This window comes from Haemaphysalis longicornis, unplaced genomic scaffold (assembly GCF_048455015.1).
Source record: "Haemaphysalis longicornis isolate Haplotype H1 unplaced genomic scaffold, Haemaphysalis longicornis Haplotype H1 scaffold_9, whole genome shotgun sequence".
Classification (NCBI taxonomy): Eukaryota; Metazoa; Arthropoda; class Arachnida; order Ixodida; family Ixodidae; genus Haemaphysalis; species Haemaphysalis longicornis.
This window is the reverse complement of record NW_027526460.1, coordinates 32307577-32334745: the sequence shown is the minus strand read 5'-3', so window position 1 is coordinate 32334745 and position 27169 is coordinate 32307577. Positions and strand designations below refer to the sequence as shown.

Sequence of the window (27169 nt, the reverse complement as noted above, 5' to 3'; positions counted from 1 at the left end):
CTACTCGGGAGAAAGGCGGCGGCGGTGGAGTGGGTTTTGAAGTGGGTTTCTAACCGTACTGCCCCACGCAGATGGTGATGCTTCACTGTGCTACTCGTAATGTGGCAAAGGCAGCTTATAAAAACCAAGCCCAGATTTAGTGGTGTGCTGCTGCTGAAGCAGCTTCTCTACGTGTGCATGCATGGTACAGGGAGGGCAGACGAGCCTACCCGCCGCCACACCGGAACCTTACCAGAAGGGAAGGGGTGCTCGTGCGACAGCTTCAAACGCGAGCGATATGGACGCCCGTGATCGCCAAGCCCGTGTGCCCCGAACTATTTCCAACGGACACGTGTGCGCTGTGCGGTAGCGCTCGGGCGACCATGCAGCACAAGCCGTGGGGTTGCCACCAATCACCACTAGCAGACGAGGCCGACCCGCTACCACCGCGTGTGAAGCGCGCGGCGACCAGCTGAACTTACGAACACCAGAAGATGGCTGCCGAGCTCGCGCTTGCGGCCATCGAGCGCCAGCGGCCGAAATCGCTGCTACCCACCCCCCCCCCCCCACAGGGGGCTGGAGGGCGGCGTCAGTAGGTGACCTAACGGTTCCACGCAGGCTCAATAAAGAAGTTGTATCTCTCTCTCTCTCTACGTGTGTGTTCGTGTGTGTCCCCTTTTACATATGTGTTAAACATTGTCCTCTGTAGATTCACGTGTTGTCTATATCTGTTGTGTTTCTCTGTAATGCTAATTTCCTCAATGTTTAACTTCTTTTTTTTCTATTGTGTTTTATATTTATCCTTGTCAACTTGCCCAGTATGTTATATATCCTATAATGTCAACCTTCTCCCCTATCCTCCTATTCCTATGTATTCTTTCCTCCATATCCCCCCTCCCCTTACACCAGCAGGCGTTCCGATGTCTGCCCCCTAGGTGAGACAATTTACGCCTGTTGGTGGATCTTCCCTTTCCAATGAACAATAAATACATACATACATTGACTTCTTTTCTTAAGCCGCCTTCATCTCTAAGCACAACTGCAGTACTAGAAAAGCCATCTTCAGGGTCACCATAAGCCACCATTAAAATATGAAGGCCCTAGGAACATTTGCATTTTTATGTATTTTTTCTATGCACTGAAAATTGTTTGGTACGCTTGATTATCGACGGAGAACATATGCTGCTTCCAAGCCATAGACAGCTTCGCCGTAGATAGACAAGCGCAATAATGTGCCCTCAATGAAGTGTCGTTCGGTAAAGGTACATTCGCCAAAACGACATTTTATAAACTGTCAGCACGGCAGTACTAGAAAAAAAAAATGCGGAACAGCAGGGTCGGACAGAGCAAAGGACACACAACGCCGAGCTGTGGGGTGTTCTTTTCATTCTATTCGACCGTGTTCTTCGCGCATTTTATTTCAATCCTGTCAGACCAACTAGACCATCAGATTGCCTGTATAAACATTTTAGTTGATCATAACGACCTTATATTTTGTTCTAAAATATGCTTCCGCTACCGGTTAAACTTACCGGTTAATATTTAACTGCGACGATTACCTCTATGCACCTACAAGGAAGTCAGCATCCGCTGAGAAGTACTGCTCGTAGTTTGTTTTTCTTGATCACGTAGTCTATCATAATTATACTGTGCTTTGGTCTTTGAGGCCGTAAAAGATAAGCTCAGCGAACTAGGTACTTTTAAACACAGCTTCAGTTTGTACCCTGTCGTCTACAGCCCTCATTGTGTGCCTCCAGACCTCCGTTAATACCTCAATGATAAATGACACGTCCGTATTAGGAGAGACAATAGCTTGTTTTCTTTTTTTTTTTATGCTATCGTAAGGGTGAATGTGCTTCGTCTTTCTATGTCACTGAAGGGCTATATACGAACAGAGTACATCGTAAGATAATATGGAAGCCTATAGGCGAGCGCTCAATTGCTCTGATATATAAAACATTTGACCCTTGGCCGATCGATAACGTGGCATTTTTGTATAGCCATTGTTTAGTTTATTATTAACTGGCTCACCCAGATAAGGTCATTTTATAAAAATAAACACGACGCTTCTTTTATTAAACGTGCGCGTTTGTCTGTATGAAGTTGATGGAAAGTTGTCAAGTAATGTGTTTCTTTTTTTTTTATTGCGTCATCTTTATTTTCCCTTGCACATATGCGTCATCTTTATTTTCCCTTGCACATATGCGTCATCACAAACTACACCGAGACATTTGAATTCGTAATCTCGTTTGCGCCACAAGGATACTAATTAACTAATTAACTACGCAAGGAATAGTTTCTAAGCATCAATGATGACGTTTTCAAAAATTACACCCATCTCCCCGAAGGGAACGATGAGTAGGATGCGGAGCGTCATGGGGGTTCCGTTTGCGTTTCCGTTATGTTGGTTAGCCAAATTTGGTGGAAATGCAGTGAACCCCGTAATGCTCATTTATTCTACTCATGGTTCCCTTCGGGGAGATGGGTGTAATTTTCCTTATTGCATGCGTATATACGCGAGTGAGACGAGATTGAAGTGGTATCTAAAGGTCAATGGATTCGCCGGAGGAACCAAAGGAACCCGTGGAACCAACGTTGATGTTAGTGTTTGCGCTGATGCTCTCACTTAATTGCGTCAGCACACTCACTGACGGGGCTGTTGCTTCGATCCTACTTCATCTGAAGAATCACGGAGTCAAGCGCAAGCACAACCGGAGTTGTTCTTGTTGTTGTTGTTGTTGTTGTTCCTCTTCTATGGCACGTACCCACGTGGGAGACTGGCCAAGAAACGGTGGTGTGCGGACGCCAGACCACCACCGACGCCGCGCGACATACCCCCGAGCATAAGACGTGGGGGATTGGCCAAGAAACGGCGGTGTGCGGACGCCGGACCACCGCCGACGCCGCGGGACATACCCCCGAGCATAAGACGCTCCGCATCTAAAAAATTCCGCGGAGCACTTAAGTCTGCTTTTGGGCGTTGAAAGCGAAAGCATGCCTACACTTACAAGAAATTGGTTTACGACTACATTGATTTGAATCTCGTTCTTCGTTTTCGTTTCTTTGTCATTTGGCGCGAATTACTTTTACCAGCTCATTTTCTTTGCCTTGTCGTTTCTTGACATTACGGCGCGAATTTCGTCAGCAGACAGACGGGCGCACGCCACAGTTTCCCCAGAACCGGGGTTTTGCGCGGCTGGTGCGCACCTGCTCTACTCATTTGCAATCATCACCCGTTTCACCTAGCAGGCACTATTCTACACCTTTTAGGTTTCCAATCAATAGTTTTCGGAATTTTGTGAAGCTGGCACATTGTCTCTTAGTGCTTCCGATTCCTGGCCAGTCTTCCTAATCTGTGTGGGCCACAAAGAAAAGAACAACGGCAACAATTTTTGTTCGACGCTGGCAGCTTGTACAGATAGCACAGTTGGTTAGGCACTGACATTCTACTTCAAGACCCCGGTTCAAATATTGTGTGTGTGTGGGTGTGTGTGTGTGCGTGTGCGTGTGTGTGCATGTGTGTGCGTGTGTGCGTGTGCGCGTGTTCGTGCGTGTGTGCGTGTGTGCGTGTGTGTGTGCGTGTGTGCGTGTGTGTGTGTGTGTGCGTGTGTGCGTGTGCATGTGCGTGTGTGCGTGTGTGTGTGTGTGTTCGGAAATCCATGCTGGCCAGATCAGCTCGAAGCAACGAGGTAGACGCGGTCCGTCCGCGGCGCGTACCGCACGGCGTGATCCAAAGGCACGAGCCGGCCGCCGTAAGGGATGGCGGGCTTTCGCCGCCGCAACAGAGTTGAAGCCGGATGGTAAAGAAGGCGTCACATACCTTCGGCCAACGCCTTCGGCGTCCTGGAAGCGTCTCCCCAAACAGCCCCTCGCGCAGGGCGCGTCCCGCGTCGCGGCGAGAGGGAGTTCGGAAGCCGTTCAAACTAGCCAATGAGGGGAGGTTAGCCCCGCTACCAGGGCCTGCTGCGTGACATTGTGTTATCGCCGCAACGTTCGGTAGGAGTTTGAGAAGACGACTCGGCTCTCACAGTGCTCTCAAACTCCTACCGACCGTTGCGGCGATAACACAATGGGCCTCTTCGATTTACAGTCTCGGGCTCACCGCGGACTCCCCGAGAAGCAGTCCAACATTCGATTTTCCCGTGTATCCCTATGGCTTCGGGGAATCCTCGGACTACCCGCGGGCAGCCCGCGGGGAGCCAGAAGTGGAAAATCGAAGAGGCCCAATGTCACGCAGCAGGCCCTGGTAGCGGGGCTAACCTCCCCTCATTGGCTAGTTTGAACGGCTTCCGAACTCCCTCTCGCCGCGACGCGGGACGCGCCCTGCGCGAGGGGCTGTTTGGGGAGACGCTTCCAGGACGCCGAAGGCGTTGGCCGAAGGTATGTGACGCCTTCTTTACCATCCGGCTTCAACTCTGTTGCGGCGGCGAAAGCCCGCCATCCCTTACGGCGGCCGGCCCGTGCCTTTGGCTGCTCCTGTTGTCCCTACTCTTACCTAGGCCGATCCACACGACGGACCGAGTCCGCGGTCCGATCGGTCACGTGATGCTACGTCATGGCCCGCCGCGGTCCGATGCAGCGTAGAGAACATCCACACCACGGACCGCCGTAGCAGACGACAGAGCGGTGCGGGAGCTGTCAGACCACACTGATTGATGTCGCGGTCCGCCGTCGAGACCGCGGACCGAAAAGCCTCGGCGAATATTTGGACCGCGAAGACCGCGGTCCTGCGCAGTCCAACGGCGGTCCGCGCGTACTGGTGACGTCCTGTCACGTGATGCGCGGACCGCGGTCCAAATAATCGTTTTGGTCCGCCGTGTGGATCGGCCTTAAGACGCGACGATCACGCCGTGCGGTACGCGCCTGCGGACGGACCGCGTTTACTTCGCTGCTTCGAGCTGATCTCGCCAGCACGGCGATGCGCGCACAACGGTGCGCCGCGCCCAGGATTTTGCCCTGACCGAAGAGCCCAATGGCTCTGCTCGCCGACAACGCGCGCACTTCGCGTGGCGCCCCATCGCATCTTTCACCTGAAGGGAACTACGTAACTGTAACCAATGTAACACGAAGGGTTGGTGTAGAATAAACGTCTTCTCCGTACCCTTTGTCGCCCCTACTCCACCTGCCCAATAGGGGCGCTGTTGAGTTGACGCGACGGCGTTTCAGTATGAGGAGCATGCTGAGCTAGCTCGAACCCACGGTGGTTCCTCGCAGTGTGCTTGCATGCTATGTTTCGTAACGCATGTTGTATGCATATTGCGAGGTAGAGACCACAATATCTATATATCTATCTATATATCTCCATAGGAAGCTACCACCTTCTTAAAACTGCAGACAAAGATATGCCCACGCAACACCCTTCCCCACGTCGTGTTTCCCAGATAATACCACAACTTGTCAACACTGCCAACAATTATGCATAACTGCTCCATTCCTACCCACACACACCTTTCCCAATCTCCCTACCATTACAACACAGCAGTGGGTGCAGCCGCTCACCAGCTCGGCCCTGGCCGTTCAGCGTATGCCAGTGGAGAGGCCCCACCTCGCCAGCAAGCACCTTGAACTGGGGGCCGCGAGAGCGGCCGAAGAGCACGCTTGCGGTTCTATAAATTTCGGGCCTCGCTCACTTACTATTCACTGCGGCGGCCATTTTCTTGACCGTACAACGGCAACAACAGCGCTTTTAAATGCATAGCATTTTAGTAACTCACAATGTCACGCGGCGTTGGCGTGCCTTGTCGTAGTCCGCAGGCGCGCCTTGTCGTAGTCCGCAGCCAGGCCACAACACTATAAAAGAAATAACAGTTCCTGGCGCCCGGTTTCGAACCCATGACGCCGCGGGCGGAACGCGAGGTGCCCGGCGCACTACCGACTGAGCCACGAAACCGACACAGATTTCGATGCACCGAACGCGCCTTATATCCTTCACTCATTTCTGGTTTGTTTCGACAGCGCCACAAGTTGTCCCGCGCCTCCGAAAGATGGCGAGACGGGTCCCGCGATCGAGAGATACGACTTGCCGGTGCACCCCCTCGGAAATGCTGTGCATTTGATCTTTACTTGTCTTCGGGGCACCGACAGGAAATAGGGCTTTTTTTCGCAGAATGGAGCACTTAAAGGGCAACTGCACCTAAAATGTCAACGTTTTTAAAACGCTATTTCCGCATAGTCTGTTCGAAAAGACTGCAAGATGCCTGATATGACAAGTGAAATGCGCGTATCCGTGGCGCAAACGACCATCAAAAACCGCAAATTTTAAAACCGGAACTAAGAAGAGCGCGGCCCCTACAGCCAGCCTGAAGTGGCGTTCCGACTGGCCCAGCCTGATAGCAATTGCAGGCCGCACACTGCGGCCAACCTGCGCGCAACGCTTCGCCCTTACTGCAGCCCTTGGAGAAGCGCGCCGAGCGAAGCTCGACCTGTTCTCCTGGCTGGCCGTAAGAAAAAGAGCGGGGGCGGCCGTAATGCTTCATGGCTGCTTGCGCGATCCTCCGGCAGGTGCAGCGTCGCCTGCGACGAAGCTAATTTAAACGTTTCCAACTAAATAACGAAGCATTTCACGGGGCCACCGGTCATGTCCCAGTAGGATTGGTGGTACGAATTGTACTTTCAAAGTGAAATTTGGTCGAGGTGAAATTTGAGTGCAGTTGGCCTTTAAAGCTTCCGCGATAATAATTGTCCTTTAAGAAATCGACCCTGGAAACTTTTGTTTCACGAAGGAACCTTTATTTATACTGTTCAAACTTCTTTCTCATTATTTTAACGCCCGCTTGGACGACATTCTGGCCGCGTTCAAGTTGTCTAAATGCGTCAGAATTACTAAATTACAATGTAACCGTCCACAATGCGGCGAGCTTTATGCCCAGGTATAGCCTCCGGGTGAGAAATCTAAAATAAAGGCGATAAACTTTGGGCCAGTAGTACCCGGCCAACTGGCGGAAGACGCAGCTAGGGCCCACGGCCCTAGATGGTAGCTAGGACCGCCATTTAAAGGGGAAGGCCACGTGACCTCCTCCCTCTCGTCCAGTTCCTTCTACCGTTTAGAGCTTAAATAAAGTTTTCTCCCTCCCACCCACCCACCCTCCCTCCCTCCCTCCCTCCCTCCCTCCCTCCCTCCATCTCTCTCTCTCTCTCTCTCTCTCTCTCTCTCTTTATCTCTCCTGTTATGACGGGAGTTAAGATGGAATCGGACTTCGCGCGTCGACTCGATAGCTCAGCATATCGACACTCTCTAGAGATGAATCAAAGACACCCCTAACAACAGTCGGGTAAAAAAAAACAAGCACAGAAAAAAACTAGTAACAGGCAGCGCCCTACGCACCGTAACGGCGTCCGAGTAATACGGATTTCGACAGAAAGAAACACGTGCCTTGAAGTGCCAGATATATCGTGTGTTGCCCGACAAGAGACAGAAAGAATGCCTGTCGTCCAGTCCCTTTCCACGGGTGCCCATTGTACCTCAGCGTCGCGTCCCGCACACCTCCGTCTGTGTCATTGACCGGTGTGCAGGTAAATTGTTTCGGGAACGTGGGCATTCTTGCGACTACGCGAGGAACACCAAGACAAGGCACCAGGTGTGCGCAACAAAAGAATTCTAGCGATAATCTTATTTCCCTCTTATTGAGGATCACTGAGAACCATTGCTGTCTCACTCCCTTGAGTCAACTGGGCGCAAACTAAGCGGCATGTAGGGATTCCAACGAAGCTGAGGCGGCCTATACCTTCTGTGTGGTTGCTTCCAGGACACCTCGTCGCGAACATCGTCTCCTTTGTCTGAAGGATCTAGGCGATTTGGGCCCCGCGGAACGAATTGGTCAGTAGTCTAACGCGCCACACACGGTTTCCAACATTCCAACAACGGTCGCTTAGCTCTGAGAACACCTAGCAGTGCGGTAGCAACCTCCCCACCCAAAAACTGGCAAAGCTTTCACTAAGTCGTGCAAGGCTTGAGCCATAGCGAAGCTGCATGATTTCTTTACGTGAGCACTGAAGGACACATCACCACGCATTTGTACAAGTTTGAAAGTGTTTATTTACATGTTCCGTTGTCGCTTTCCACTGTGCTAGTAGTGGTCATCGTCGTATGCATCGATATCGTCGTGTTCCTCGTGCCAAGCATTACAGACGCGGTAGCGCTTGACGACAGCTGGGACGCAGCGGCGGCGCGTACGTGCACGATGCATGCGCGGCGTTCCTGGACCCACGTAGATGTTCCGTGAAGCAGGTGTTGCGCCAGCTGTGCCGTTGTTTGGTTGCTAGGCAACACGAGGCTCCCCTCGAGTTTTTCACCGTTTTTTTTTTTTTTTTTTGCTAGAGCCGCTGCGTGAGCCAGGGACGCTCGGTGATCGCCGCGAGGCACGCACTCACGAGCACTCGGCATTTTCCTGCTATTTTTAACGCGTTACGCACCACACATTATTTATGTATTGTATTTATTTATATAAAGTATCCCTAAAGGCCCCCTCTACAAAAGTACTACGGAGGGCGGCAAGACAACATAATAGTACGACAATACGAACGAAAATACAAGACGCAGTATAACTAGTAATTAGCTGCAATAAAAGGAAAAACCATAAATAGAAGCTACAGCCATACAACGTTGTACCATTGCTAGACAATCAGTTTAATTGTGAACAAAGCGCCCAGGAGATCTGAGAATTTGTTTGATTCTATTTCGACAGTAATATGAGCTAGTACAAACTATATCGCGTAAAAGCAAACAAAAGAAAACATAACAAGTGGCAGTATATCCAGAAATAGCCTACAACAAAAGCAAGATCAAGGAATGCCAGCTACAACTATAGGGCGTTATGCAATTGTTAAAAACTACAAGGAAAAGGAATACTGCATACACACATACTAACGCACACGCACGCAGACGCACGGACACGCACACACTAGAATCTCGAGAAACGTAAATCGCTTAAACGGAATTGCCGCTTAAACGGAACAGTACCCTGTAAGTTGGTTGGTTTTGTATTCAGATACCCTAAAAAAAGCTCTCGGTAATCGGAACTAAAATTTCCTCATCAGGGTGTAAACGAAACCAGAAATGGAACTTCTTGTGAAACCAACTGGCATGAGAGTCATATTTTTACGCTTCCGGCTGTTTCGTTTTCTTTTTTTTCTTCCTCCATGTTCTTTTTTTTTTTTTTAGTCTCGTTGACCTCGTAAGCCTCATCTCGTTAGTGGTCAACCGTGTAAGCGGAACGAATGCACCATCGCAGTTCTTTTTATTCCAGTCGTTCGGTCTCGATTCAAGACGCCGATGTTCCAGGGCTCAGCTCCTGCCGCCTCGTTCGTGCCAGCGTGGTGCTATTCGTGCTTCTTTATACCGCGTTGCCGTCTTCTAAATTCGGTGGCTCGTAAGCACTCGCGAAGTTGAGGCCTCTAGACTCCGTGAAGATGCAGTTGCAAGAACTCAAACAAAAATAATCGATGCATTTTGTAGTGCACAGTGACTCATTGTTGCCAAATCTACATTGGCAATGCTGTGGCTAAACCTCTTGCAGTTTTCTTGCGTTCACAAAAACTATCATCGAAATTCACTTGTGCTTGGAGTTCCATGAAATGGTATTAAGAGTGTGTACACACATCAATTTGCAATTTCGCACATCTATCTCAGTAAACGGAACTGCTGTTAAATGGAACTAATTTGTATGTATGTATGTATGTATGTATGTATGTATGTATGTATGTATGTATGTATGTATGTATGTATGTATGTATGTATGTATGTATGTATGTATGTATGCATGCATGCATGCATGTATGTATGTATGTATGTATGTATGTATGTATGTATGTATGCATGCATGCATGCATGTATGTATGTATGTATGTATGTATGTATGTATGTATGTATGTATGTATGTATGTATGTATGTATGTATGTATGTATGTATGTATGTATGTATGCATGCATGCATGCATGTATGTATGTATGTATGTATGTATGTATGTATGTATGTATGTATGTATGTATGTATGCATGCATGCATGCATGTATGTATGTATGTATGTATGTATGTATGTATGTATGTATGTATGTATGTATGTATGTATGTATGTATGTATGTATGTATGTATGTATGTATGTATGCATGCATGCATGCATGTATGTATGTATGTATGTATGTATGTATGTATGTATGTATGTATGTATGTATGTATGTATGTATGTATGTATGTATGTATGTATGTATGTATGTATGTATGTATGTATGTATGTATGTATGTATGTGTGTGTATGTATGTATGTATGTATGTATGCGTGTATGTATGTATTTATGTATGTATATTATTAGTGTGCAAGAATTTATTGGGATCGGGATCTTTTGGGTGGCAACATATGCTGGCCGGTCATTCCACTCAACAATGATACCCCAATGAATCATTGTGCGAAATGAAGTGAATGACATTGTGGGCGTTTAACTTTGTTTAGGTGATCCCTTCGTGGTAAGAAAGCAGACGGGCATTAAAAAAAAACTTTCATGCAGTGATGGGTGGTGGTGAGTCTTGCGAAAAAGAGATAAACGCGCATGTTTCCGATGAACGGCCAAATCCACTAGCTCAGCATGGTTTTTCAAGTTATTGACGCTACAAAAAGAATAATAATCAGAGTAAATTTAAAGAGTCGCAAGGTTTTGCAAGAATACGATATTTCATATGATGTAGGCTTGATGAGGGTCCAAAATGGCGATGACACAATGTACTTTAGTGCGAACTAATGGGGTGAAAGCAATCTTTTTTGAACTGTGATGAAGCCTATTTTAAATTAGAGAAAAGCAAAATTTCCTCAGTGTGCTGAGTGCGCTTCAGCTCCCCCCACCCTCATGAAACAAAGGATGGCGAAAAGAAAGAAATAACAGCTCCAAGTGTACCTTCTTAATTAAGTAAGCTGCTTCTAACTTTACTTGCCTCAGCGAAGAATTATTTGGGTGGCAATTCTTTCGAGGCAGTAGAATAGACATTTGTCTAATAGCGATGTGCTGATGGGCTACTCTCGTACGCAGCCCACCCTATGCGCTGCTGACTCGTCATTCTCTCCGGCAGCCGCGGGCATTGTAAACAAACGGTTCCTCCGGCTTGGAGCTTAGATAGAGCTCCCACTGCGTCTACTGCTTTTTAGTGACGACGAACGTTTTTTACCTCTATATTCCTCTGCTTTTTCGACCGCCCTTGGTCGGTTCGTGCGTTCCACTAAATAGTTTACAAATTAAAGAAACCAAGCGTACTACGCGCAGAATAGCCTCGAGAACGTGCACCTGCTTTTTTGGTCTTAACGAGAAATAAAGGAAAAAAGAGGTGACTAGTTGAGGGTACTATGTGCTGCCCAAAGATTTTAAGGTAGACTTTTTGAGCAGAATGTTTCGCTTTAGAGTTTTAGTGAGCAAAGTTTGGCGTAGCGGCTGGTACTAAGAATTAACCAATCATTCAAGCCACTGTGGAATACTTGATATGCAAGCGCAAGTAACTTGCAAAAACCAAGCTTACACCTATCCCTTTACAGTCGGCTGCACCGCTCAACTGAAATGCACTGCTTGGAAGACACTTTCTTAGGGCAGAGAGAGAAGAGAGGGAAATAACTTTTATTTGCACCCGCCTAAAATGACGAGTGAGGGGGCATTAGGCTAGACCCCGTTCTTCCCCCTAAGTATCGGCCGGAATCCCTCGGGATTCGGCGGCGGTCAGGGAGGGACCGACGACTTTGAGCTGCTCTTCTGCTTTGTGGTTGAGTAATGAGGTCTCCCAAGATTCCACATTTCTGTTCGGGTCGTTATAGGGAGGGCATGTCCAGACCATGTGGATTAGGTCTGCAATGCTATTGCAGTGAGTGCATCTAGGATTAAAACTTCCAGATGCCGTTGGCTGTACAGTTGAGGGTTCGGAAACATCCCGGTTTGCAATTTCCTTTACAAAACTTCCTCTTTTTCTCTGAGCTGTTCATCCGGCCCTGGATAGGTCTTGCGACCAAGCTTATAATGAGAAATTATTTCCTGAAATGTCCTGAGTTCGTCACCCGAAAGAAAGGGTTCCTTGAGAAGGGGGGGGGGGGGGGGGGGGGGGTGAGTCAGCTGCGATCGACCGGAAAGCGAGACCTTGGGTGTTCGCATGCGCCTTCTCGTTCCCCCACAGGCCCTGCTGGAGCGGGCACCATATCAGTGAGATTTGCCCTCCTGGTACTTGACCGTCTCTGAGAATTTTTTCGGCTGCAGCATAGACCCTCCCCATATCATAATTCTTAATGGCGGCCTTAGAGCCACTGACAACCAACCTTGTACCGGTTAGTGCCATTGCTAGAGCAATAGCAACGTCTTCTGCCCCCTTTTCACTTCTGTTTTTGACGGTGCAGAAGCATAAGTCGTCCAATGTCAAAATAAAGGATCCCTAGGACATTTTCTTTTTTATTTTCAAATCGAAGCTCCCTGTGTCTCACTGATCAGTCCTTAAACGCTGGAATTGCACTGCAGAAAATCCAACTCGCTTATGATGAAAATTCAAAACGCTTGGAGAACTTGATTCGTGTCCACTCAGCTTTCGTCTAGGACATCAAGAAGAAAAAAAAACGCTTCCCGTTGTAGGAGTCGAACCCGGGTCCCTCGCGTTATGAGGCCGACGTCTATCCGATTGGGCCATTGGGACACGGACTTAGCCTCACTGATGGTGAATGCCGCACAGAAAACGCATTGCAGGGAAGGCAACTGGTTCATGATGACGAAAATTTAAAACGTTTGGAGAACATGATTCCTATCCACTCAGTTTCCAATAGGGTCTCAAGAAAAAAATCACAGCCCTTTTCTTAAAGAAACTTGGTTGTACACGAAGCTTTCTCTCATTCACACGGAATCAGTCAAAGTTCAAATCCAGAGGCCACGCTCTGTTGATATTATGTGCTCCCCCTTACTCTATGCCCACCCCGTGGGCCTGTAAGGTATCTTGAATAAATAAACCTCTGAGCGAGCCGAACCAAATCACCTTTTAGAACCTAAACATCTCATCGGGTCACTCAGCATTTCCTGGGTTCGTTGCGTAGTCTTTGGCTTTGGACTTCGACTTTTATTTAGTATGCATTGGAGAAAGATTCGGGCTCAACCATCATTCGTTACGAAAGGGTTTTGATTCTTAAAGGAAGCCTGCAACACTTGCGATAAACTCTTTAGCGCTTTCCTTCGCGTCTGGAACCACTGCGAAAGCCAGCACGGAGCGGCACTGCGTGATTTGCTCGTCGCACCAGATATACCTTCCGTTCCCGCTTTGTTTTTGCGGCTTTATTTTTAAAGTTGCTGTCGAAAAGCATTCATTGCTGCAACTCATGAATGAAAACGGGCCAACAGCCGCTACATGGCCTTAATGACGTAATTCAAGCCGTCGAAGAACATCAATACTGGAAAAGAGGGAAAAATCTTTTGAGGGAGTTTCCAACTTATCTGATGGGCATAGAGCCGTAATTTTTGGCTGGGGTACTTTGCAACCTCGTAATCTACGTACTCGGTGTGTTGGCTGACTACATTCGGCAAGCATTTAAGATTTCAGAAAAAAAGTTGAAAAAAGTGTTGCAGGGTCCTTTTAAGGAATTTTTCCCTACGCTGTACACGTTCCACCGGCTCGAGACGCAGGGATCCTATCCATAAACATATTCGCTGTAAACTTTCAGCAATACGGATTGACCAGGACATTGTTTGCCGATTAAGATCTTATACACCTGCCCTGTGCATGCGTAATATGAACACGATAAATTACGGCGAGCAGTTGTGTAAAAAATGCTCGATAGGTAGAAAAAAATACGTCGGCAATAAAAAATACGGGAATATTGTCACCGGTATTCCTATTATAATCCTGTCTTTGTCGAATCTTCATTTAGTAGCAACTTCAGGACACATTTTGTTATCATCGTCATTATCTGTTGGATGCTTCAGAGAGAGAGAGAGAGAAGGCTCTTTATTGAAAAAGCAGAGAGTTTTGCCGGCGTTTGTGATCACCTACATGCTTCTCTGCTAGGGGTCGGGGATGTAGGGAGAACAGGCCCTAGAGAGGGGTGGACAGAAAAGAAAAAAAAAGAGAGAGAAAAAAAACGAAGAAGCAAACAAAAAAAAAAAACACTGGCGTGGTTTGGCGGACTTGGCGGATTATTTTTTAGATTGTGTTACAGAATTTACAATTTTGAAATGTGGCCAATGTCCTCCAAATATGAAAACAAACTTTTTAGGCCTGACGCTGCTTCGATGGGCTAGTCCATGGTCCTAAGATGGTCTTCAAAGTTACCGGCCCTTGATCTAGGCGTTCAATATCTTCAAAACAACGGGATCTTGGTGCCAAGTAGGCTACACATTCTAATAAGATATGTTCGACGGTTTCTATGGAAGAACAGTTATCGCAGTACGGGTTGGTCGTCAGTCCGAGGCGAAAGAGGTAACTGTTGGTGTAGGCCGAGTTCAGTCGTAGGCGATGATATAATGCCTCCAGCCTACGAGGGAGCTCTCTAGGAAGTTTTGATGTCAAATCAGGGTCAATCGCGTGCAAAAATACTTCATTATTGGGTTCGTTGCTGCGCCATAGCCGGTTTCTTTCACTTACTGCAAGGCGATGGGCCATGGTGGAAGCGTCTGTTTTTGTGAAGTACACTTTGCGGTATTTGCGGTGGTTAAGGCCCGTACGGGCCGCTTCATCGGCTTGATGCTTCAGGACAACTACCTTCCCGGATGAACTTCCCACTGTGTTATCTTGCGTTATCTCAGCCCATTCCTTTCAGGTTAACTTCGTTGGAATAGCTGTATTAGGCCGCTTAGACGCCTGATATACATCACCAGCACGCAGTGGCGAGAACTCAGGCGAATACAAGTCGTTAAATGTAACGGTCTTATTTTTGCGGTTTGGCTAAATACAACCACCATATGCAGCTTCAGCCCAATACAACTCCACGCAGGCCTTTCTGTTTGATGGAGGCGAAAATCAAAAACGCCCGTGTGTACGACATTTTGGCACACGTTAAAGATCCCCAGGCGGTCAAAATTAATCCGGAGCCCTTCACGTATACGGCGTGCCTCATCGACTGCGTTGCGTCGGCGCGATAAACCCTACAAGCAATCAATCAGGCCTTTATGATACTCTCAGCGCAACGATAAAAGACTTGTATTTGCTGTTGCCTGTAAATTAAAGCAGCGAAATTTATTTTTTGTTTTTCTTTTAATTTAGTATCCTGTAAATTAAACAAGAAACAAAAAAATACACAGCGCGATCGTACTGAAGAAATATGAATTCGTATTGGGCTTTCTTTCTTCTCGACGAATTTACGAGCATTATCTTGGAACTGACGTCGGTAACATGCTGTATTTAAATTTGCTAACACTTTGTGTTATATCAATGCAAACCCCAGTAAGAGCTATCAAATTTTCCTTCAGAAAACGCGAATACAAGGCGTTGTGCTCAAGAAAAAGACAAAAGAAGAGTAAGTGACTCGGATGAAGCTTTCGAGAAAAAAAAAGAAATATACGGGGAAAGAGAATACGCGCGTATACCGAATTCGTGGATGAGGAGCGCACCGCCAAGCATTGCGCGGTTCGAGAGAAGCCAGCACCTCGAGTTTGCCTCTCCATGGAGAAATAACGGATCTAAAAGTCCGGTAACAACGTCTTCCGTTGGCCGTATATCCTTCCTGTCTTTTATCTAACCCTCCCGCATTCACGGTCTCCGCAAGGAGGAGCGGATAACGTCAATTTCGAGACCAACTTTGGTGTGGGAAAACGCTGCAAGCGCACGCGAAAGAGTAGGCGATGCCGAGAGGGGAAACTAGGCTACATCAGAAGTTCCTCCTCGAGCAATTTGAGAGGGCTGTGAGGGAAGGGAGGGGAACAGGGCGAAGTGACGAATCCGGACGATAAACCTAGACAGAGCGTCGACCCCTTTGGTGCCGCACCGTGCATGCCGATTTCCCGCTATAACTGCTCCAACGGAGCCAACGAACCGCCGTCGCACGCGCGAACCGTATCCAGCTGTGCGACCTAGATAAATCTATGCGCAGAGAAAGCGTCCTCTTCGAAAGACGGCGTCCGCATAACGCTAGGTAGTGTAGCTTGAGGTGCAAGATTGACGGGGTGTTCTTTCTGTACAAGCAAGTGTTTCATCTGAAAGAGGCAATCCATGAAAGGGGGAGAGATGACGGCAGCGGGTGGGGATAACCGCGGTTAGCGCAAACGTACTACGCTACTGGCCTTCCGCCGTCATCCTCTCCCAGCCGTGGCGCGTGCTTTCCCAGCGCCGTTTTTCTCCTCTCCCCCTTCTTTCCTCCTCTTCGCGTAGCGGTAAAAACGAAAAACAAGACACGCGAAGAACCTGTCCACAGAACAGCGAACCTGCAAGGCCGAGAGAGCGTTTCGCCGTGCCTTGCGAGCGGCGTGTACAACGCGGTCGGACTTTGCGGGCGCGACACCCTGGTACAGTTTTTTCCGTTCGCGCTGGTCCGGCGTGATGTCTCTTTCCTCCCTTCGAGTTTCAACCACGCGGGTTTCTTTTATCGCGTCGCCCGAAGGTGTCAATCAGTGAGTCGCGTGTAGGAGAGATACCGAGATAGAGGTTATCATCTGGAGCACTCGAGGGCTGACAACGATGGAATCTATTGTGCCCCGTGGAGACGGTATCGCCGTTCGAAATGAGGCTGTAAATAAATAGGTCGTGCCGGGATATTGATCGGCATTGCTTCGGAAGTGCCGGAAGGGTGCAGACGTTGAGGCCACCGAAAAAGAGGCGCTGTGACTGGAACCGTCAACGCTGCCATGAAGACGCGAAAGGAGTGGGAACTGCAGGTGAGAAGAGTTTTGAGTTTCATTGATTGATTCAGGAGCGGGCATTCTTGCCGGGCGTGTTTGGTGGAATAAAGCCTGCGCTGCAATCTATAAAATATCGGGACTAACCCGCAACTCTATAATTTTACTGTGCATCGTGCTGTCCTCTCTGAAAGCTCATTTCAAACGAATGCTGCGGAATATTTGTGCCACTCGTTGAAACAATTGAGGTATCTCCCTACCCGATTCTACTTTCGGACAGTGTGCAAACCGTGGTAGTTTAAAAGTTCGGAAAATATTTGAAACATGCAGGGAACAAGACTTTGCCGTGTTAGCCGTACTGTTCATGGGTACACAGTTGTGGCTACGCTCTACAGCACGATTACTACTTCAGTCGCTTCGCTCTTCCGAAAATATAGTGTTAATACATGTACTAACAGCTGTTCATACATACGGACACCTATGGGCTCTCAGAACATGATGACTTCGATAGCCAATACTATACCTATGTAGATGAGCATTTCTAAATGTAGGTTGGTGAACATAAGAGGTAAAATTGAGACGAAACCTTAAAATAACGACACCGCTTTACCGACTGCAATCTGCTGGTGTTTGTTCGAAGCGCACCATATTAAAACCGCTGGGAGAAAAGGCGTTATTAGGCCTTTGGCAGACACGCCAATAAGGCTCGAAATTAAGGCAAACACTTTCTTTCTTTTTTTTTTCAGAAATTTCACACAGCAATGCTTCGCAATGTAGTTGCCGTACGTGTGGTGTAGTTTGCCGCACCTATCATCTTTTCAGTTGAATAAAGGTTTCCTCCTCCTCCTCGAGGAGAGAAAAAGGCTTATCGTGCGGCAAGTTCAATGTATAGCTGTTTCTTTAAACTAAATCCTGTATGACGGGCAGAATTAACTTCAGCTCAATAAAATCCTAAGCTCACCACTGGTACATGCGGAGTCGTCGGTTGTTCATTGATTGAGTGTAGGGTTTAACGCGCCGACACAACGCAGGCGATGAGGCGCGTCGTAGCGGGGGGCTCCGGATTAATTTCGACCACCTGGGGATTTTTAACGTGTGCCGAAATCTCGTACACACGGGCGTTTTTGCTTCTCGCCTCCATCAGAAAACCGGCCGCCGCGGCTGGATATCGAACCCGCGTCCTCGTGCTGTCAGGTTGTTACGCATCAGCAGACCCAGCGCCACCCAAGGGCATCCCTTAGGGCATCCCCAGCAGTATTTATTTCCAAGGAGTCAACGCTCGCGGACCATCGGCATCGGCCACATTCCACTGAGAATCTCGCATGTACTGTGTTATTTTCCCTCCTTCGCCGACGGCTATCGATATGTAAGCAATTGGGCCACTACAGTAATCAGACGCGCAATTTATCGAGACGCGCGCAGTGATTTGCGTAATTGCAGGCTCTTCGGATGTACCAACTGCAGAGAGGTGGTCTGGGAGAACGCTCGTCGCGAACGTCTCCTTGCGCTGGGATGAGCAATTCAAGGTCGCACGTGCGCGTACGATACGGGGAGTGGTTCTCCATCGTCCGGTCAGCAACATCCGGAAAACCCGTTTGCGTTTATGACGCGCCAGTCGCGGGAAGGAAGCCAAGCGAGGACGGCGAGGAGGAAAACGGAGAAGAGAAACGGAAATTGCAGGGGACGTCAAAGCACCCATTCACACGACATTCAGGGGCAACAAAAATTCCAGTCGCTTTTGTTCACCGTCTGGCCGCGTGGCGTGCAGTTACGAAAAGCAGAAATCCGTACCCGTAGGCTGTAGGTTTGGGCGAGTTGGTAATCCATGCTGCACTTCAATTGCACAAAAAAAGCAACGAAGACTGGAGAGAGACGACACAAAACAGAACGCTCTGTCTCGTGACGTCTCTCTCCAGTCTTCGTTGCTTTTTTTGTGCAATTGAAGTACAGTGCGTACCCGTATCCTGGTGTGTACACCGGCGACGATGCCTCATACCTAGAGCGGGTCTGTCCCATTTTTTGTTTATGTAGCGTCTCGTTTTGCCTGTATCATAAAGCAGGAAAAATGCCCGACACTCCTGCCGCTTGGGTGTCTTTTTTTAAGTGCTAATGCACTTCTTAAGCGACCCTGAACCTGCGTCCACCGGCGATGTCCGCGCACGTGGAGATGGGCGCGCGCAGCCTGGCCGCTGACATGGCACATACCCACGTGGGGGATTGGCCAGGAATCTCCTCGTCTACCTTGGCAACGGGGGGAGATGGGCGCGCGCTGCCTGGCCGCTGACATGGCACATACCCACGTGGGGGATTGGCCAGGAATCGGGCGTGAGAAGGGCTAATGCACCCGCTTAAAGGAGTACTGACACGAAATTTCAAAGCTGAGATCCGCTCTAGCAATCAAGTACAACGACAACACAAATAGGTGTCTGTGAATAAATGCATCTTTCTTTCTTTGTAGTTGTGTGTGTGTGTGTGATCTCTCTTTCGCGAACATTACCGAACCGCGCAAATTCAACTCGTGCATTCGCACTTTCACATTCTTCCCCTCGGGGGAAATGCGGGGAATTTTCATTATTTAACAGTTACAACGTACGCTGCATTTTGAGCCAGTCAAAAAAAGAAGAGTGTTACCGGCGAAGGTATTTGCAAAGGAGGCGCATTCCTGTGAGCACCATAACTGCCGTTTCGATGGATGCCTTTGCTGCTGACGCTCTGCAGGCGCGCACGGGCAGAGAATAGTTGCTGCTAACAGCTCTGTGATGCTGGATGAAACATTCTAGTTATTGTTGCGATAACTACATGGATTGAAAAGGCAATGTGCGAAATGTCTCAACGGCATCATAGCGCGATTCGGTTGGAACTTGTCAGTTACAATCCCCCTACGGTACAGTACCAACTAGGGCGGCAGGAAGTTGTACTGATGTTTAAACGGCCTCATAATCATGTTGCACTAGTGGTTTCAATGTTAATTCTGTCTTCTGGAGATGATTTGGGGTTAGCGAAGTGAAAAAGTGAACTGAGGCGGGCTAATTGGTGCATGATGCTACTTGGGAAAACAGCGCTAAAAACGACTCGACAGGAAGAAAAGACAAACGCTGCGCTGAACTGCCAACTGGGTTTTATTTATATGAACAACGAATATATACTAGAATCGAAACAAAGAAGTAAAATGATAACAAAAACAGTCAAAAAGGAAGTTGATTGTGGAAATGGAAGTAGCCACGAGTAGCTTTGATCATGATTCTATTTTATCTCCCTCTCGAACAGCCAGATAGAGGGTGTGCTGACGTCCCTATCCCCCATTGTGTGGATAACGAATGACTCCTGTATATCCCTCGTGCGCCGCTCACGATAACGCTTCAAGATGACGGTGCCATCAAATGCTAACGGCCATAGCACAGTGAACTCTTATTTTCTGAAAAGGTTATGTCTGCCACGATGAGTATTTCAACGTACAGCTTCTGTAATTTTATGGAAGAAATGACCATTAAAATGTTGTATAGCGATTTTTAGGTCAGCCATTAAAAAACATTTCTTCATTGATTCCCTAAAATAACTCTGTAACCAACAAGGCACGGCGAAATCATTTATAGCGCTTACAGTGTCGTTTATACTGGGGAGATAGAGGTGAGGGATTGTAAACCTTTCAGGCTGATTTTATTATTTGCTATAGTTGTTTTTTCGTCCATCTAAAGGGCTTGATTTCATTTTTAGCGTGTAAACAGACCTTTATTTTTTACCTTGAGGATATTTTGCAACTCAGTAGCCTGCTGTCAATCTTCGAAATTGAGGGAGTGCTTCGATAATCATTCGACACTTCAGAAGGAATAGTAAACGCTTTTTTGTATAACGCTTAACTGCAATCCACTGAACTGGTTGAAAAATTATTTCAGAGTTCGGCTTGGGCCTGTAACAACAACCAGAGCTCTGCGCTTAAAATCCTTTCGATTGTAGTTTTAGCCATCACGGAAGTTACGTACATCTCACATTGATTTATCATTATACCAATGAAAGAGGAAACCGAACGTCAAATTTTGTTGCGTTCCCTGCTAAATTTATTCCGAATTTCCTCCGCGATTATCATTCTTATGACGTTTTGGCCATGTGGCTCCTCTCACAGCAGCTATGAATACGTATTATCGACGTGCAATTACGTATAAGGTTGTTCTAAATGAAGCCATATTGTCTATACTCTATAACGGCAGCGACATGGTTAACTAAATAGCTACTGTCATGGTAATAAAGACACCGATGTACGATCAGTAGTTATTGCTCGGCACAAACGATTCAGGTGGTTAACAAAAAAATTATAGTATGCGAAGACTGCGTCCAATGAGCCACCCTTTTCAAGCAGATAGGGAATAACTCTGAAGGCTTATTAAGTCGTGCCAGATGGTTCCCACATTAGACAACGCTGTTACAAAAACCTTTAATCAAGAAAAGGCGCCAGGCCAACGCTTTTTTTAAATAGCAGAGTCCAGGAAATTATGAGTTTTGTTACCGCTGCTTTAGATTGTTGGATTATTATCTCCCTCCTTTGTGGTGCCCAGTGTTTTTCCTTTTAAATGGCGGATGAGTTTCTAATTAAAAATAAAAACAAGCGCTGATGTCAAAACAAATACAACCGATTGCAAATCATCCCGTAATGCCTTGTCGTTTCTTGAGTTACTTGATGTAAGCGCTATACGTGCGCTGCAAGGAGTTTGGTCGTCATCCGCGAGCCCGACAGGCGGATACCTGATGCCTCGATATCTTTGCCCGCAGGAACTTCCTCCTCCGTACCGGGAAAAGAAACTTGAAAATGGCTTCGATCTCGAATTGCATCCACCGGTAAGCATTCACCGATCAAGTTACATCCACCTATTGTTTTAAACTCGACGATCGCGCAATACAACGCTCGGGGGGAAGAAAGGATGTTTACCAAGGCCCGAAGGTATTAAGTAAGTGGAGGGGGCGGGGTGGGGGGGGGGGGGGGGGGGCGGGGGCAATACCAAGGCCCATTAGGTAGTTAAAAATGCATTTTCTTGGTAAAGGGGTGTTCAGTGATTCTCTTTCAATACGAGCGGAATTCATTCCCTTGGGGAAGAGGCGGGGTAGGCGCTATTAAGAACGGAATCATCGCTCGCCCTGAACATAGTCGTGCTCCTCGCTTTTCACTTAGATGCAGGCCACTGCGACATAACCACTGTTTTGGCGCTCTTTGTCCTAGCTGGCCTTGCGCCATAAACATCCAATCATCATCGGATGCAGCAGAAACGGTAAATTTTTGTGCAACTAACCGCACTCGTCGTTTGTATTGCGTTACTCTTAGTGGTTCCTCTAAAAAAACACTTCTATGGTGTTCACACAAAACAACTACCTGCCTGTCTCTTGCTACATCGAGGTTCCTGCAATAACCACTTCCCACAGCTGTTGCAGTATCATGAGGGCAACGTCAGATTTCGCCATTATTCGTGTGCTAACGTAAGGAGAAGTTTTTGTATGGGCTGCAGCGAAAAAATGTGCAGCGTTTACTTGTACGTGATGTCGGTTGTGTAAAAACACCTTCATTTCAAGGCGAGACGTCTGTAGTTGTCCCTGTGTTAAGCACCGAAACCTACATTTTCTTCTAGTACATTCCAGCGACTCATTTCAAGAAATTTAACCCGCTTAGGAACTTGCCGATGAGTGTCTTGTTTTGGAATCGAAATTCACAGTAACAGGATTGTTCCTCCTCTTATCCTAAAACAGTAATTAAGTGGTCAGTGCTCGCTTGACGTACGCAACAACCATGCGCCGGTGACTTCGCAGGCATGGCCGGCTGTAGGGAAAAAATTTGCCGAAATTCAAAGAAATCTCTACTGAATAGCATTCTTATACCGTTTGTCTATTGTGTGAGTTCTTTACATCCAAATATGTCTATGAGTAGCGAAAGACGTTGGATTAATTTATTCTTTAGAAGTTTTCTTGTGTTTCTTTTTTTCAATGATGTAGCCTTATACCGGTATAGCAATCACACTAAACTTTTTACACCCTTGTTGGTCGAAAAGGGTGTAAAAATCTTGTATCATGCCTAACACCCTTAAAAGGTGTTATGGCAAAAAAAAGGGTGTACGAATAAAAAAAGGATGTTGAGCTCAACACCCTAAAAAAGGGTGTTGGGCATCCTCACACCCTTTTTTTAAAGGTGATGGCATGCGCCAGCGGAGCGCGCAGAATTCAACACAAACAGTCAATACGCACAGGTTACAGTTGGAACACAAATGAATTGAGCAACTTGGCCTCACCCCTCAGCGGTCATCCTAGCTTGGCAAGAACATTGCAAAGGTTAGCAAACATAACAAAACTTAGCAACACCGGAAGAAACTAGGTCGGCCCCCAGCTCGGCTGTTCTTTTTTTGCAACTGAACACCTATTTCACACCGTTTCAACAACCTACAGAATGCCAAGCGTGTTGCAATCGCCCTTTTCGCCACACGACTATAGTCTTTTTAATTTTGAAGGTTCCGATTGATGTTTCACGTGGCAAAGCAAAACTTGGGGCATGAGGTTGACCGCATATGGAAACGAGCGATCATTGCATACGAGTAATTATTATTTTTTTTTTTTTGCTTTTGAAAATTTCTTGCGAGTAGAGGAGTATATGAGGGGATGTCTTCTTCTTTACAGTGCCATTATGCATCCAAGCATGGCCTTATTTAATGAACATCTGAACACCTTTTCTACACCCTTTCAACACCCTAAGAAAAACCAAGGGTGTCGAAGTTGATCAACACCCTTTTCTCATACAAAAGAGTGTATAGCTAGGAAAAGAGTGTTGAGATTCAGGAAAAAGCGTGTCAAGGCCTCCCAGCACCCTTTTTGCACTTATGCTACACCCTTTTTGGCTAAAAGGGTGTAAAAAAGTTTAGTGTGAAGTGCCTTTACTTCAATAATTACGTTTTTTTAGATACAAGGCGTACTGTATTGTTGATTCGTTTACGGTATTCTTATACGTATTTCGAACACTTTTTTGCGAACTTTTTTGTCTTATTCCTCGGTTGTTTGTGGAGACGTAGAAGATGCGTAGTTTTTTTTTCAGATCATTTTTGTAAACATTTTCTCTTTCTATTGTTTTATTTCTTGCTTTTTCAAAATTCTGTCCTACCAATTAATCCCACTTACGCTATTATAACGGTTAAAGGTGTTGCTTCCGACAAATCTGTGTTTTTGTGGAAATGCAGGGCGTTAAACTGTCCTTGTTGTGGGGGCACTCGGGAAAAAAATGCCATAGATTAATATATTTGCGTTTATGGTCGCACCAGTCCCTTGGGGCCGAGAGGCGTCCTGGTGTATTTCTGCGTTGCTATTAGTGGTGGGGAAACAATACCTCGGCAGCTCGACGCATTTCTTACCCGCGCATACCCGAACAAAAGCACGAACAAGCAAGGATGATTTTTTTTTTATTTTTTGCCAAAACTAAGGAGAGGCTGAAACTAAAGGTGGTCGTGGCCTGCCAGAGGCCTCAGCCACCTCAGGCACTCGATAATGAAACAAGAGAAACCCATTAGGTGACGAAGAAGAGGCGAGAAGAGATGAGAAAACAAACTGAAGTGGTGAGGTGATGTTCAGACCCGTCGGGAGGTAAAAGAAAGGTTGAACCATAAAGAGGGCAAGATTAATGAACACGCGCACGCACACACACGCACACGCGCTCGCGCAGACACACGCACACATGCACGCACATGCACGCGCACGCACAAAAAAGGGTTGGGTAAAGGCACTCGCTATTCCCAGCACAAAGTATTGCAAATAGAACAATTTCTTTAATCCGAAGTGCTTTGTTAGCTCAACATCTATGCAAGGTGCAGCACAATCTTCTACTATTGAACCAAGCGCGAATAACACTACTTTTGCATAGCTTTAAGAGAGAATTTGGAGGGATATACGAATGAAAGATTTCAGAGGTCGTCCTGTCGCATTTCTTATCTTATAATTTTTATGCCGCTTGAGTTGCCAGGGGAACAAACCAACCCTCCTGGCACTCGAGTTTGTACAGCACTTAGCATTACACCTTCCCAAGTGCTGTACAAACTCGAGTGCCAGGAGGGTTGGTTTGTTCCCCTGGCAACTAGGTAGAAATTATTCGTCTGCACAATAACGGACGTGCTTTTTAATTGATAGAAAAGAGAAAAAAACGGAATCAAATGAAAAGTAGCAGGAAAAACATTATGTACCTTTAAAACATTGAACTTAAACCCTGGCATTCTTAATCGTCCGTTCACTCGAGCCTCCAGTGCAGTCGACCCTTGCCCATGCGTTAGCATTGCGGGATCCTCCCCTCCGCAGAGTAGAGGGAGCAAATAAAGTGGAGGGGGGACTCAGATTACGGCATAAGGGTTAGGAGGAAAACTCTCAGGCGACAGAGCAGGCAATGAACTAACTTTCCATGCGACAGACTGGACCCATGCGAAGTCAACGCAATATAACTAGTTCTGTCCGCTTTATGACTAGTCCCTGAAAGTCCGGAGCAGCGAGCAAGCACTTAATCGCAATGGCGATAATTTCCCGCGCGTCAACGCACGTTGCTTACACCATATCTTAAAGTAAACATAACCAGATCACTTCCGCCCTCATCTTAGTTGTGAAATAAGGTTCTCCTTACGGGAGCCGAAACGTACTTTCTTTTATAAACGGTCTTGCTCGGTGTCAGTTTTTATCCTTAAACCAGGAGTATTCTGTACAACTCTTGATTTCAAGTTGAGAGAGTTATTTATTTTAAAGTTTAGCTACAACCTTAAGAGGGGCTGGCTACTCCAAAACTTCGGAGACATTGAAAGGTACAGTGGTTATTGCATGGTGGGTGAAACCATAGGATGTTGCTGGTGGAACATCACGCTCAAGCTGCGGCTTGGCGTGGAAGCTTACTCAATGTGCCGTGTTAATCCCAAATAACATCTTTTCTCGCAGTTTACTTAAAATTAGCACGCTGTGTTTCTTGTGTTCCCCGATATCGAAGTATGAGCGGTACGTAATGGCACGTTCATTTCATCAGGTGCCAGCCGATGCGGAGTCGCCAGCATCCACCACCGCTGCTACAGACCGGAAGCAGTGGAACAAAGGAATGCAGTTCTTTCTGTCGTGTCTGTCCATCTCCATCGGCCTGGGCAACGTCTGGAGGTTCCCGACGCTGGCTTATCAAAACGGCGGAGGTGAGCTTCCTGGTTGACGCGCCTCTCGTATACTTGCAACTCTCAATGCAAGAGGTGCCGGCGTGCCAAGGGCAGCAACTTTGGACGGGAAATCACGCTTCCTGTTTAGTCTCACAGGGTTGCCGCAGCGCTCCAAAAGACTGCATTCTGGTCATTTACAGTGAATATGTGGGAAGGGAGCGATACGGACGCTCTAGATCGTGTGCCGTTAGGATGGCTTGGTGGGCTAGTTAGTGGGGCGACATGAAGGGGTTAACAGTGCACAAAGACGACGGCACACAAGGAAGAGAAGACAGGACGAGCGCTGAACTACAACTGATTTTTTATTCCGCCATGAAAGACATATAAACCAAGACCCATCCAATAACAAGGTTCAACAAATATGACGTAAACACGTATCTCGCGCCCTACCTTCTACGCTTGTTGCTCCTCCGGATACTGTTTTTCTTTTTCTGAGAGCGCAACAGATGGCATGCTGACGCAGTTTTCATCATGACGGTCAATCGAGAGGTTAACCTCTCGCGAATGCCTGTTCTTTTCTCTAGCAATCACTGAGCACTCCCCATACCGCGGAACGCAGGCACAATCTTTGCAGTGCGCAGCTAGGTGGCCCGAAACAACCGTCTTTCCTACGAGGTTTTTATGCTCCCTCAGCCTATCATTAAGGCATCTACCTGTCTGGCCGATATAGGTTTTTCCGCAATCCAAGGGGAGAGAATAAATAACGCTTTCATCACATTGAACATCCGTGTTTCTTTGAGCATCCCACTTTTTCTCTGCCACCACCATTCACCATCGGGCACAGCTTCGAAACATAACCGGATCAGTTGTAGTTCAGAACTTGTCATATCTTCTCTTCCTTGTGTGTCGTCGTCTTTGTGCGGTGTTAACCCCTTCGTGTGCCATTTGCTCAAGAAAATGTCTTTGCCATACTGGGGGATTTTTATCTCCGAGGTCCCATCCCCGCAGCCACAGCAATCTCAATCGCGGTAACAAGGAAGTACAGCGACATTTTTTGCCCGCAAATAAATTTCCAGGTGTCACTACAATCTCAAGTTCTGCAATTTTTATATTTTACGAATTTTACGGTTTTACCAAAGGTATTTGCATTCCTCGTCGACACCGCTAAATAGCTTGAACTGTATATAGAAGTCCCGAATCACGATCGAGACGGGTCGAAGCATGTTGTTTTGCTCATAAAATTTGGAGTCTAAACCCCAAATTCTACCACGCTTTAGTGCAGCGAAGCTGTAT

At 47.1% G+C, this 27169-nt stretch overlaps 2 protein-coding genes across 2 annotated transcripts in view; one reads left to right on the top strand and one right to left on the bottom strand.

The window, feature by feature from the left end:
- The window catches only part of LOC144152436 (uncharacterized), a 294334-nt gene that overhangs the window by 46316 nt on the left and 220849 nt on the right, over positions 1-27169 (bottom strand). The gene's annotated exons all lie outside the window — the stretch shown is intronic.
- The window catches only part of LOC144152433 (sodium-dependent nutrient amino acid transporter 1-like), a 30633-nt gene continuing 19769 nt past the window's right edge, over positions 16306-27169 (top strand). The window contains exons 1-3 of the mRNA XM_077683702.1: positions 16306-16784; positions 21510-21575; positions 25759-25915. Coding sequence (XP_077539828.1) covers positions 16755-16784; positions 21510-21575; positions 25759-25915 — 253 coding nt within the window. The 5' untranslated portion in view covers positions 16306-16754. The remainder of the gene's footprint in view (positions 16785-21509; positions 21576-25758; positions 25916-27169) is intronic.